At 47.6% G+C, this 12667-nt stretch overlaps 1 protein-coding gene and 1 long non-coding RNA gene across 3 annotated transcripts in view; one reads left to right on the plus strand and one right to left on the minus strand.

Annotated features, from left to right (window-relative positions):
- The window catches only part of PCDH17 (protocadherin 17), a 92833-nt gene extending 87027 nt beyond the window's left edge, over positions 1 to 5806 (minus strand). For both annotated transcript variants that reach the window (XM_055803040.1, XM_027789338.2), the window contains exons 1-2: positions 5304 to 5806; positions 584 to 3652 (exon numbers count right to left, since the gene is read on the minus strand). In XM_055803040.1, coding sequence (XP_055659015.1) covers positions 584 to 3211 — 2628 coding nt within the window. In that variant the 5' untranslated portion in view covers positions 3212 to 3652; positions 5304 to 5806. The remainder of the gene's footprint in view (positions 1 to 583; positions 3653 to 5303) is intronic.
- Positions 5807 to 6656: 850 nt separating this feature from the next.
- The window catches only part of LOC114012689 (uncharacterized), a 76632-nt gene continuing 70621 nt past the window's right edge, over positions 6657 to 12667 (plus strand). Inside the window, exons 1-2 of the long non-coding RNA XR_008747074.1 lie at positions 6657 to 6871; positions 10943 to 11067. This is a non-coding gene — a long non-coding RNA (uncharacterized LOC114012689). The remainder of the gene's footprint in view (positions 6872 to 10942; positions 11068 to 12667) is intronic.

The raw sequence follows: 12667 nt of genomic DNA on the forward strand, positions 1-12667 counted from the left end.
ATGATAATGTTATGCATTAAAAAAAAAATATATATATATTCTAAAGAAGGAAATAATAAAAAAAACCCCATACATCTTGGAAAGATAGCTCATATTTACATACAGGATTGGAGGGCTATAATACGCTGTTGCAATAGATGTCCTCAGTGTGTAGAGTTTCTCCCATGTCCTGCTAGTTACTGCAGATGATATGACTGCTTCAGAAACACCCTGCCCCTTCTCCACCCCAAACCAAAGCAAAGGGAAACCTGTGGAAGTGCCCACCTCAGATGACCTTCTGCGAAAACACCCCAGTGTGCCCCAAACATACTAAATGCCTGCCTGCACTCTCACACGTACCTCTAGCACTGCCGTAACTCTGTTTCAGTGAGAATTTACTTTGGAATCACAGAGGCAAGACTGGTGTGACAGCACAACCAGACCCACCAGACGTGGTCTGGTTCCACTTTCATTAAGTCCACCTCTCTTTAGTGACTTGTGTTGGTCCCTTCAGTGGTGCTCTACAGCAGATTTCACTGCAGACAAAAGGTAAAGTAAAACCAGCGTCTAAAGTGAGGTCCAGGGTATTCTAAAAGTCTCCTACCTGAATTATGGACATCCGGCTCGGGGGAGCCTCGCTGGCGTTAGTCCCTTGCCCTGTGAAGCTGGTGTGGCAGCCCACATGTCCCTGGGGTACAGTCAGGTTGTTGGAGGCGGGCTTCAGGTACATCACCTCAGACCTGGGAGAGCTGAGGGGCAGGCGGGTCTGGTAGTCAAAGTACATGGGTGAGGTGGCCAGGGATGGGCTGCTCACCACGTTCATGACATTGAGGGGGCCCCGGCTGTCCTCGCCCTCACTGGGCACCAGCATAATGTCATTCTTGCTGATCTTCTTCTTCTTGCCCTTGCCCCCTCCACTGCCACTGCCTCCTCCTCCCCCGCCACTGCCTCCCCCTCCTCCCAGCTGAGGGTGGCTATACTCGGCAATGCGACAATTATAGGTGCGGATTTCCTTGTTCTCTCGCTTGCACTTCACAGCAATTGTGATCATGGCAGCCAGCAAGATGATGGAGACAGTGCTCAACGTCACGATCAGGGGCAGTGACAAGTCCCAGTGTGGTCGCCGATGCTGCTCTCCATTCACCTGCGGCTCACCAGCCTCAGGCAAGGGCCCTGCCAACGCTCTGACAATGAGCTTGGCCACTGCAGAGAGGCTGGGCTTGCCATGGTCACTGACTTTCACCACCAGTTCAGCCACAGGGCTGAGCTCCTCCCAGTAGGGGTGCAAGGTGCGAATCTCACCGCTAGTGGGGTCCATCTCAAAAAGGTGCTCCTCATTGCCTTCCACAATCTCATACGTGAGGCGCCCACTCTCCCCAAAGTCACTGTCCAGGGCACGGACGGTGCCCACGGGGTAGCCCACCCCAGCATTGCGTGGCACTTGCAGCTCGGCGGTGTCATTGATGAGAGCAGGCAGGACAATGAGGGGCGCATTGTCATTGACATCGAGCACAGTGACACGCACCGTGGCATTGCTTTCACGGTGCGGTGAACCTGAGTCTTTGGCCAGCACACGAAACTCAAAGTGCTTTGTCTGCTCGTAGTTGAAGCTCCTTAGGGCATAGATAGCACCATTGGTGGGGTTGACGGAGACATAGGTGTAGATGGAGACATCTCCCACATGCCCGGGCAGAATGGAGTAAGAGACTGTCCCATTTTGGCCCAGGTCGGGGTCCTGGGCCAAGACAGATCCCAGATACTCTCCAGGGATGTTGTTCTCAGGCACCTGTAACACATAGAGGTTCTTGCTGAAGTGGGGTGGGTTGTCATTCTCATCGAGGATCCGGACAGAGAATGACTTGGTGGAGTTGAGTGGAGGGTTGCCCCCATCACGTGCCACGATGGTCACATTGTACTCATCCTGTGCCTCGCGGTCCAGGGGCCGGTCGGTGACCACGGTGTAGAAGTTGTCATAGTTCTCCTCCAGGGTGAAAGGGACGGCTCCAGGTCCACCACCACCACCAAGCACCCGGCACTGGAGCTGCCCGTTCTTGCCTGAGTCACGGTCAGTGACCCGCACCAGGGCAATGACAGTGCCTGGTGGGGCAGCCTCACTCAGTGCTCCCTGGCGAACAGAGACAAAGCCAATGGTGGGTGCATTGTCGTTGCGGTCAATGAGGCGGACGGTGACCTTGCAGTGAGCAGGGATGGGATTGGGCCCCAGGTCCCGAGCCTGGACATCGATCTCAATGAGGCCACTTTCCTCATAGTCCAGGTTGCCCTTGACACGGATGAGGCCACTCTGCGGGTCGATGCTAAACAGGTCGCGGACACGCTCGGGTGCATAGCCACTGAAGGAGTAGAGTACCTCTCCATTGGTACCCTCGTCAGCGTCAGTGGCATTAAGGTCAATGACGGCAGTGCCCAGTGGCGCATTCTCTGGTAGCTCTACCACGTAGGAAGCTGCCTCAAAGATGGGGCTGTTGTCATTGGAGTCAATGAGGCGCACGTTGATCTGCACTGTGCCGGAGCGAGGCGGGTCACCGCCGTCCAGTGCTGTCAGTACCAGGGTGTGGTGACTCTGCTCCTCACGGTCTAATGGCTTCTGGATGACCAGCTCTGGAAACTTTGTGCCATCACCACGGGACTTCACGTCAAGGGAGAAGAGGCCGTAGTCATCACGAGTGAGCAGGTAGGTGCGCAGCCCGTTGTCGCCGGCATCTGGGTCATGGGCACTGGTGAGGGGGAAGCGGGTGCCTGGCGCAGCGTTTTCCGAGATGTCCATGTCCACTTGGTCAGAGGGGAAGGCCGGTGCGTTGTCATTCAGGTCCTGGATCTCCACCTTGATCATGCAGATCTCCTGGTCGTTGGCGAACACCTCGAGGGACAGCTGGCACTTGGCGCTGCGCCGGCACAGCGCCTCTCGGTCAATACGCTGCTTGGTGTAGAGCAGCCCGCTCTCCCCGTCCACGTCCAGGAGATGCGGGGCTGAGTTCTCCAGCACCCGGAATGTGGACTTGGGGCCGCGGGCGCCGCCGGCGCCGCCGCCGGGAACGCCGCGCTCCGCGGGCAGCATCCCGCCGCCCGCCGCGCCCGCCGCCAGCCGCGCATCGCGGCCGATGTTCCCGATGACCGTGCCCGCTCCCTGCTCCTCCGGCACCGAGTAATTCAGGTTTTTCAGCGACAGGGCGGGAGCCCAGCAGAGAAAGAAGCAACAAATGGAAAGGTACATCCCCGAGCAGGGGTGGGGGTGGCAGCAGCTGCAGCGGCGACCAGGGTCGTCCCCGTCTTCTCTGCCTCCTGCGCTGGGTTTGTTCTTCCTCCTCCTCCTTCAGCTCTCTTTTCTTACCCCCCACCCCTTCTTTCTTTTTTTTTCTTTTTTTTTTTTTACCTTGTCTCTCCCCACCCCTATATTTTAAGTTCCTGAACCTGTTGCTCTAAAGCATCTGCAGAGACACAGGATGAGAGGCAGCAAATAGACCATGTAGCTCAGAGGGAGGGAGCAATCGGGGAGGGGGGGGCGGGGGAGCTTCAGCAGTGTTTCAGCAAGCGCTTGCCGTGCTTGCAGTCCCCTCGCAGTTACTTTGGCTGTCCAACTTCGGCAGTGGGAGGATTTCAAAAATCAGGAAATTTGCAAAAGATCTTCTTCGGCCCAGGCGAAGAGTTCCCGATCCTTGAATCCCCGCAGATGTACAAAGGATAATAAAAATAACAACAATAATAAAAAATCGGCGGCAGTGGTTGTTTTTCTAAAAACTATCAAAAACATTTTTAAAAAAAAAAATATCTGTATTTATATATACATAGGAAAGAGGGGTGGCCACAGGTTTCTAAGCAGGGGCAGAAAAGCTTATTTGCTACTCATCGCTTGTGATGCGATTGAAGGGGTGGAGGGGGGTAGGAGAAACAGAAGGGGGGGGGAAGTCTTAGCTTGTTGAAACCCTCTTCGTGTGCAGTGAGAGGCAGTGAAACGGCTGATTGCACCGCGGGGTTGTTGGTTTTCAGGGAGTGTTTTGCTGCATTTAGAGATCTGATCTTGCATTGCTTGCGGCGGAGAGCTGCATCTAGCTGCCATCGGTATTCCCCCCCACCCCACCCCCCCCCGTCTCGTACACCCTCACTGTTTCCTTCGCGATTCAGAAGGCGAGGGAACGAGGACTGCAGGGCAAGAGGAGAAAACACAACACACACAAAAAAAAAAAACCCACAAAACAAAACACGGCAAAAACTAGTGTCCCGATTTGTAGTTTCCTTTCTCTCCCTCTACTACCAGTCTCCCACTCGCCCCTTTTGTGGGGAAAAAATTAAGAAACCCACCAGCTGACCGTCGTCGTTAGCAGTAAATACGTATTTTGAGAGAAATCATAGGCTGTGCTCAATCAGATGCACACTTGGGTTTCTTTAAGACAGGCCAGTAGCCGCCGCCACCACCACATCCTTTCTCTCCGTGTGCCTATGCGTGTGTGCCTATGCGTGTCTGAGGAGCTGCACTTTTCTCGATGCAGTTTAATTCCAGTTTGCTTTTCTCTCCAGCCGAGAGGAAATCAACAGGCAACCATGGCTGGACGCATAGATTTTTTTTTTAAAAAAGAGAGCAAGAGAGAGAGAAAGGGGAGGGGGAGGGAGAAAGAAAAGCCACCACACACACTCTCTCAGTCTCTCGCTAAAAGGGAAACAGTCTCTGTATTCACAGGGCTGCGCTATCAAGTGCCTCTTTTCTTTCTATTCAGCATCTCCTTCCAATGACACTGCCGCCTAGTCCTCTTCATTTAGGGGATGGGAGAAGAAGAGGAAAAACAACCCTGGCGATGGATAAAGTGGGAGATCTTTTAATCGACTAATTCGCTTATATTAAAACCTATGCAGTTCCGCGATTGGTGCGATGCATTTTTTCTGCAGTCCTTTCAAGCTTTAACACTCTCACTAGGCATCTTGGTACAGGGGAGAAGAGCGGAGGCAACGGCGTTGCCCCTCTCTGATACACCTTTCCCAGCGATACGGTGTATAGGTAAATATCGGGGAAGGGTAGCTAAATTTTATTTAAGGTTCTGTTAACAACCAGAAATAAGTGAATGGCACATCCAGAAATGCAGGTGTTTTAATCTGCTGGATGATTCAGATCCAGCGGAACAAATCACATTCACTATCGACTCATGTTCCTCCCTTCACAGACATTAGTTGCAGCTTCTTCCTAACGCTTCTCTGACTCACTCTATAGACAGGAAAAAGAATTTAATCAGATTTATATTGGGTAGGGGGGGAGGGGAGGGGGGGGGGAAAAAGAAGGGGGAGGAATGTCGGATCCAGCTACACTTTTACTATACCTCTTTCTCCAGGAGACTGAGGATCAGGAAAACAAGGCTGTTATCCACTCACTGGCACAGAGGCGCGTCTGTCTCCTGCTTTGCTGAGTGTTTTTAACCACCTTTCCTCAGTGTTATGTGTGAAATAAATCAGAGATCTTTCATATTAAAAGAAAAAAAAAACACACCACCAACAAAAAAACATAGGTTCCCAATATATAGCTCACAGATTTAGTTCCGAGTCTCAGTTCTGCACTGTTTTTTTTTCTCCTTTATTTGAGTCCGGACCCAAAGTACACAGTAAATTCTGCAACCTGTGGTAGAGAGGCTTTCAAAAGAAAAAAAAAAATATTCTTCTCTGCCTCATTGATGGGTGGCCCCTTGCAAACAGACGGTCGCCAGTCTTAGCCAGACAGCACGCGAAACGAACGCCGATCCCCGATAAACCAGATCCATTTCACCAGCCGCCCGCAGGTAAGTGGAGAATTCAGCGAAAATTCAACAGTTGGAGCCGCTCTCTGCCTCTCTCTCCCCCCCCCACCCCCCCACCCCCCCCGCCTCCTCCTCTCCTCTCCGCCTCGCCTCCCTCACTGCAGCACTCGCGGGGCCGCCGCGCCGCGCCGCGCTCACCCAGCGCCGCTCGCCGACTGCCTCTATTCACCTCACGCCGCGGCTTAAACATTGATACGGATTCCCGGCCAGCCAATCGGCGGTGGCGGCGGCGACCGGCCCCGACGCCGGCCCGCCAATGGGAGGAGGCAGGCGGGCGGGGGGGGCGGGGCCGCGGCGGGCGCTGGGTGTCATTGATTAGATCGGTTCGGTGGGAGACGCGCAACACGCCAAGGGCTCGGGCGGGCGGGCGGGTTGCGGTGTCTCGTCGCCGCGCACCGCAGCGCCGCGCCCCCAGCCCCCCCGGCCGCGCAAGATTTACTTATTTATTTACTTATTTATTTCTCACTGTCCGTCCCCGTCCCGTCCCCCCCGTCCCCCGTCCCTCCCCCCCCCCCCGTCCCCCGTTATTTATTTTTAAGACATATTAACAAGTCTTCCGTGATGACGGGTGGGAGCGGAGGAGGGACGCGACACCCCTGCACTCCGCCAAAGCTCTGCGAGGGCGAGGACTTGACTCCGCGGCAGGGTCCCCCCAGCCGCCCGGGGCAGGGACCCGCCGCGCTGCCCCGCCGCCCCGGGGGCAGTGGCGTGCGTGTGTGTGTGGACGGGGAACCCCCCGTGGCCCTGCGGGTGCCGCCCCGAGCGGGTCTCGCCCTCCCCGAGGGGCAGGTCCTGAGCCCGGGGGCGCCCCCCGTTCCACCCGCGGGGCCGCTGTGCGGGGGAGGGGGGCGCGTTGGCAGCCCGGCGGTGCGGGGCTCGGGGCCGCAGCAGCGCCACCCCCTCCCCTCCCCTGGCCGCCCCTCCCGGAGCGGCGCCCGCCCCCGCCGCCGGCGCGGAGGGGGGATGCCGGCCGGGGGCGGCGGGCGCGGGGGGAGGCCCGAGGCTGGAGAGGTGCGTGCTCGGATTGCCGGAGCGCCGGTCTCGACCCGTGCGTACCCAAATGAAGCTGCCATTTGTGAGCTGTGAGTGACGAGCGTGTAAGTAGCATGAATCATTTAGGGGGAAAAGCGAGAGAGAGGAGGAAAAAGGAAGCAACTCGAGCAATTATAAGACGATCCTGACGATTATTTTAGGAGCAGCTCTTAAAATTGATTCGGTTGAGGAAGGTGCTCTTTCGCCTTGCTCAATAGGATAACCTTAAGCCCTCTCTGAGTTATGATGTCCATAGATATAATTTGACTTGGAGAAAGTCTTCCAAATTTATGAATTCAAATAAGTGTTCTTTCTAGACGCATCTTCTCGTCCTGAAGACCTCTTTGCAGCTTTGAAACGGATAGTTCGCCATGCAGAGCGAGTCTGCTAGTAACCGTTATAAACCTAATACTGTGTTAAAATGCGGTATATAAATAAACTATACATACATTAGCGGCAGCGTAAAATCACTACTCTCAGACGTGCCAACTTTCAGTGCGAGAGCGACAGACAGACGAAATAACGGATATGTTTACAAACTGGGCTTTGCTTGCTGTGGGAGGGCTTCAGACTGGCTGGCGGGAGCCGCCGGGATCGGCGGAGGCACTTATCCGGTGGAGTGCTCTGTGAAAGCAGCACAACTCTAAAAATGTACCAAACACCAGAGTAAGCCCCTGAGCTAGCAGGGGACCTCGTTTCGTTGTACCGTGGTCCTGTGCTTTCCTCTCCTTATCCCGTAGCCTATGCCAAACCTTCAGGATGGCTCAGGGTATCCAGAGGGTATCCAGAGATTTTCTAGGCAAGTTCTGCTGTCGGGGTGGGGGTGGGTGGGTGGAGGGGGTCATTGCCGTTGTGTGATGGCTCCCTCTAGCGTGCTACAGCCACTGCTGCACCTGGGGCATGTACCGCGCCTGCCTGCCCCAGGGCGTGCACGCGCCCTAACTCCAGGTTCCTTCCCAAGAGAGCTGGAGAGCACCAGCGGGAAAAAACAGTTTCACTATTACAGTGGCATATGCTATGTGCTATATTTCTGACGACGTTTGTCATGGTTTACTTATGTTAAATGCCACAAAACCCAAGCCGAATTTGAGTGTTTTCTCAGGAGGCTAGTGTCTCCATCGCTTTTTCCTCCAGCCTAGTGAATGCCCGCCTTTTTTTTTTTTTTTTTTTATATGACTCAGCATTACACAATAAATACTCTGACTCCACAATGAAGTCAATACATTTGAGGGCATTCTGCAGTTTGTAAAACAAGTACTTGGGACTCTGAATTAAGGGGAAAACCATATAACACTCTATCCAAGTAACTGGAGTCTTTGCTTGTAAAATCTGCCTTTTTTTACCAAACATCTTGCAGCTTACAACATCCCATTGATACCAATGACATGCATGGAATACTTAGAGGAAAGATAAAATCTGAATCACTAGCACTAGATCCTCAAACCTATGACTGACTACCAGGTGATGATCATAAATGAAATGCTTACGTCTTGCTTTACATGTCACTGTGGTTTTTAGTCTTAACTTCAACAGAGCTGTTTTTTAATACTTATTTTCAGGTATGGCTGATTATTAACAATTTCTAATGATTTATTGGAAATCATATCAGCTTGACATCTTTAAAAATTATGGTTCTAAAACCTAATAGAGACTTAGGTGCCTAACTGGAAAAAGCCAGATAAAAAATTATGCCTGCATATGAATAGATGCGTCTGCAAGGCTGATGTTTGTTACATCAGACAGTTTATAACAACAAAATGGCATTTATTGATTTTAATCCACCTGTGCAAGTAATGAATATTTTATTTGTTCGATGATTTTACAGTATATCTACAATAGTTTTTCTGTCAAATTTGTAGCACACAGTACATGTTTGATAGCTTAAACTGGCATCATAATTTTCTATACATTCATTAGGAAATTGCTGTATTTTTCACATAGAAAAGTCAGAAATGTTTGAAGGTAATGCCAATAATACCTATATGCTGTGCCACTTCACTGGCTGTTGAATATATAGTGTACATGTACTGGGGAGCAAAAATGAAACAAAAGAGAAAAAAAATTTAAAAAGTGCTTATTAACACTTTGGTGAGAAAGCTGTACTGTGGAGAGGCTAATACATAGACAAAATGTAAGTCCTTAATAATAGAAATACACATCTGGTTTACATTATCTGACAGATCAAGAAAAACACATTAAATACACTGTACAGGAGAAGCTCGACAGTAGAACAAAGTCCAGTATAACAGCCCTAACTAACCTATGTATGGAGGGGTTAAATTATGCTTTGGAAAACTACTTTTTGATACTTGAAATGTTTATTTGTTGGAAGCTGTAGTTTCACATCTATCAAAATAACACATAGTAATAGGACGCATCTCAAAACCAACTTTAAAAAAATGCTGATTAATCTTGAACATAATGCAACAGTATTCAGACTTTTTGGGGAAAGTGTTCATAACAAAATCTAGTAGATTATTATTCTGTCCTCGGCAAAGACAGGTAAATCTACTTTCAAAAAAAAAAAAAAAAAGGAAATAAATAAGAGATATCCTCAATCAAAAGTGTTGAGATGAAAATCTTTAGTCTCAGTGTGGAGGGTACTTAAGCATAGCACAAAAGTCTCAGAACAAATATCCCTAAACAAATAAAAGAAAACAGGAAGGCAAAGAAAAGATCAATATAGTTAAATGTCAAGGTTCAATATTTAAGTTATTTGAGCCTAAAATGTATCATTGGGAAAGCCCAAATCCAATAATCTTGAAAACAATAGAAAGAAGTAAAATTAGAAAGCCAAGGAGGGAATTTGAGGAACAAAGAATCCATATATAAGAGAATGAATTACCTGCTAAAAAACAAACATATGCTTTACCTATATTGGGAAGCCATGACAGAACTGGTGGGCCTATTAATTGGCTGGCTATAAAAGAAAAAGTATTGCAGAGAAATTCAATTTCTGTACTCTAGTACCCACAGCAAATGACATTTCCTCACATCCCCTTTTTTTAAGATGACGAGGGTGTGTACTAAGGTGTCAACAATGAGATACTTAAAGAACAAAAAGCATCTTATGGTAGTTATCAAGCATTCTTACAGAATCTGAAAATGAGGTAAATGAACTATTTAAAATATGCAGTCGTTAAGATCAGTTACTATGTGTGAGGATTAAAACGTACAAAATCTGTTTGTCTTTTAAGAAGGCTAAAAAGGGTGATTAAGGAATTACGGTGTGACAAGCTTTACTTTTAGTAGTAGTATAAAATCAGTTAAAAATGACAATAAAAAATAGAAATTATACGACATCTAGAGAAGTGTAAGAGGACTGTCCAGAAACTCAATGAAATCAATAGAAACCTTTCCACTGATTTGATTCATCCCATAACAGCAAAGTAGTACAACTTACATAGATTAAAAGGACATCTCTTCCATTTATCAGTATTGTTTCAAAGTAGCAACAGAACAATAGATAAAAATATTTTTGTCACTCTGTGTGTAACCAGTTTTATGTCAATGTAAATGTGAGTCCACACCAGCAGGACGTAGAAAAGAGGATAGTTGCTGAGAAAGGGAGTACGAAATAATAGTGCAGTAGGTAAGGGAAAAAGAAGGTAAGGGGCTGTAAATTATGTTAGTGGGCTAATGGAGGGGCCAGGGTCCAAGAAGAGAGATGAACAGGAAAAGTGTGCTCAAGTGAGGTGTAGGGTGATTTTAAAAGACTTTGTGCAAATGAAATTAGCAAGTAGGAGCTAAGCTTGAGATTGTCACTGAAAAAGTTGGTACCTATGGTTTCAATCTAGCTGGGAAGTATTACGTTTACAGTTCTACCTGTGTCATTTTGGAAACAAGCAAACACACATACACAAAGATTCATTAGGCTTACAGAAAGGGTGACTTGTTAGGCCACAGGTGAGTGGCTTAGGACTTGGATTCTCATGCCTCTCTTCAGGCATGTTAGCTGATGACTGTTTAGCACAGATACAGAAACTTTTTTTTCTTTTATCACAGTGAAAACAGGACACATTGAGATCAAACCCAGCATGTTTCAAACAGACTAAGTACAAGTTTTCTTAATGATTTTAAAAAATAAAGCAATTTCTTTAAGAGCAATTGAGCTAATGAAAACCATTTTCCTACAGGTGTGTCTCTTAATTTTCCACTACTGCCAGCTTCCTCCTGTGTCTTCAGTGGTGGTTACCCTGCAGATGTGAGTGGCTGGCTGAGAAAGACATGCTGCTGGGCCAGGCAGCAGCTGCCTGGAAAGGTACAGCGGTGATTTTTCCTTCTCTCAGGGTATCAATTTATCTCCCATACATACCACCAACTGGAATGAAACTTAAACTATGATCACCTTTGAAATATCTATCCCACTTACAAAATTTATTGAAATTGTCCAGTAGGTCACAAAGTTACTGGGCAGAATGATGGAGCGACAAAGGTAATGGCCAAGTGAGTTGTTTGTTTACTTACATAGCCTCCTTTAAAAAAAAAAACAACTTAGAACATTAAAAATTAAAACATTTTAGCCATGATGATAATCCTAGGGGTATGATATGGCACAGTAATATGATCATATGATATGACTTGTCATGTTGTCGTAATGCATGCACTTACATTACTGGTGAGATGAGAATACACTGTGTAAGTACAGACACTAGATTTTGTAACACAGAATAGAAAATATTTTCATTTTCAAATAAAGGATATTCTCTGAAGCATTTAGAAACTTTTCTGAAGCAAATTTTTTATGGATTTTTCTTAAACCTGGCAATTTTTGTTTTCATGGTAAATTGCACTAAACCCTGTAGAGATCAGCAATATGTTTTGTTTCACTGAATAGTGAAGTACTTTACTGATGAAAATCTGGTTTGTGAATTATTTGTGACAAATTGTGAGAGATTAGAGTACATCCACCCTTTATTATTATAACAATTTAAATATTTGTTTAGAAATTGGTAAAAGTAATTACAATTTATTAAATACTTAGATTAGTAGATGGCGTTTAGTTTATCTGCAGTTATTGTAAGTTAATGTCTTCTATGTCCTTTAAAGATTATGTGGCAGTACAGATGTTTGTCATCTTGTTCCCTTCTGGGTTAGGCGGCACTCTGGAAAGGGGGGAGATTGTGCCTTTCTTGAGAATGCACGAGCAAAGAGACTTAGAGAGGTGCAGGATAAAAAAGGAGAATGAGGAAAGGAAAATAAAAAGACCAGAGTGAGCAGAAATTCTAGAAAGTGCTGAGAAAAGCAGGGAAGAGAACTGCTATTCAAGTCTGAGAGGGGAAGGAAAGAAAATGTTTGGGCTTGGGGAGAGGACTCTGCAAACCTGTGGAGCTGCTGGACTGAGACTGTACATGGGACAAGCAGACCTGCTGACTCACAGCAGCATGAGCCAGGGATGTTCATCTACACCTTTTCTGTTCTGTCTCACTTTGGTTGCTCCATGAATTTTATTTTTTTTGGGGGGGGGGGGTAAAATCTGATCTTTAGGGTTTAAAAATTTTCCAGGAGTGTTGGTAGTGCTTGCTTTAAGGAAAAAGTAGAAGCAGATCCAGCTCAAAGATCTGCCTAAGTGGCATACATTGTGCAGATAGAAGTACTGGTACAGTACTGATAGAGAACAAAGTTGGAGAAGCCAAAATTAAAGTAATATTTCAAGAAGAACATATCTGATGATACAAAAGGTCAGAAAAGTCAAATAAAACGGGGGCCCTGATGACAGTCTTGACAGGTGTATTTCCTGAGAGCAGTCAAATGCAAAAGCATGTGCTGCATGGAACTGTAAGAAAGATGCTCTACCAGTCTTTAAGATTATGCTTACTGAGATTAGGTATGGAACAAATCTTTTTCCTTCTCTTCATTAA

Source organism: Falco peregrinus, chromosome 4, assembly GCF_023634155.1.
Source record: "Falco peregrinus isolate bFalPer1 chromosome 4, bFalPer1.pri, whole genome shotgun sequence".
NCBI classification, from domain to species: Eukaryota; Metazoa; Chordata; class Aves; order Falconiformes; family Falconidae; genus Falco; species Falco peregrinus.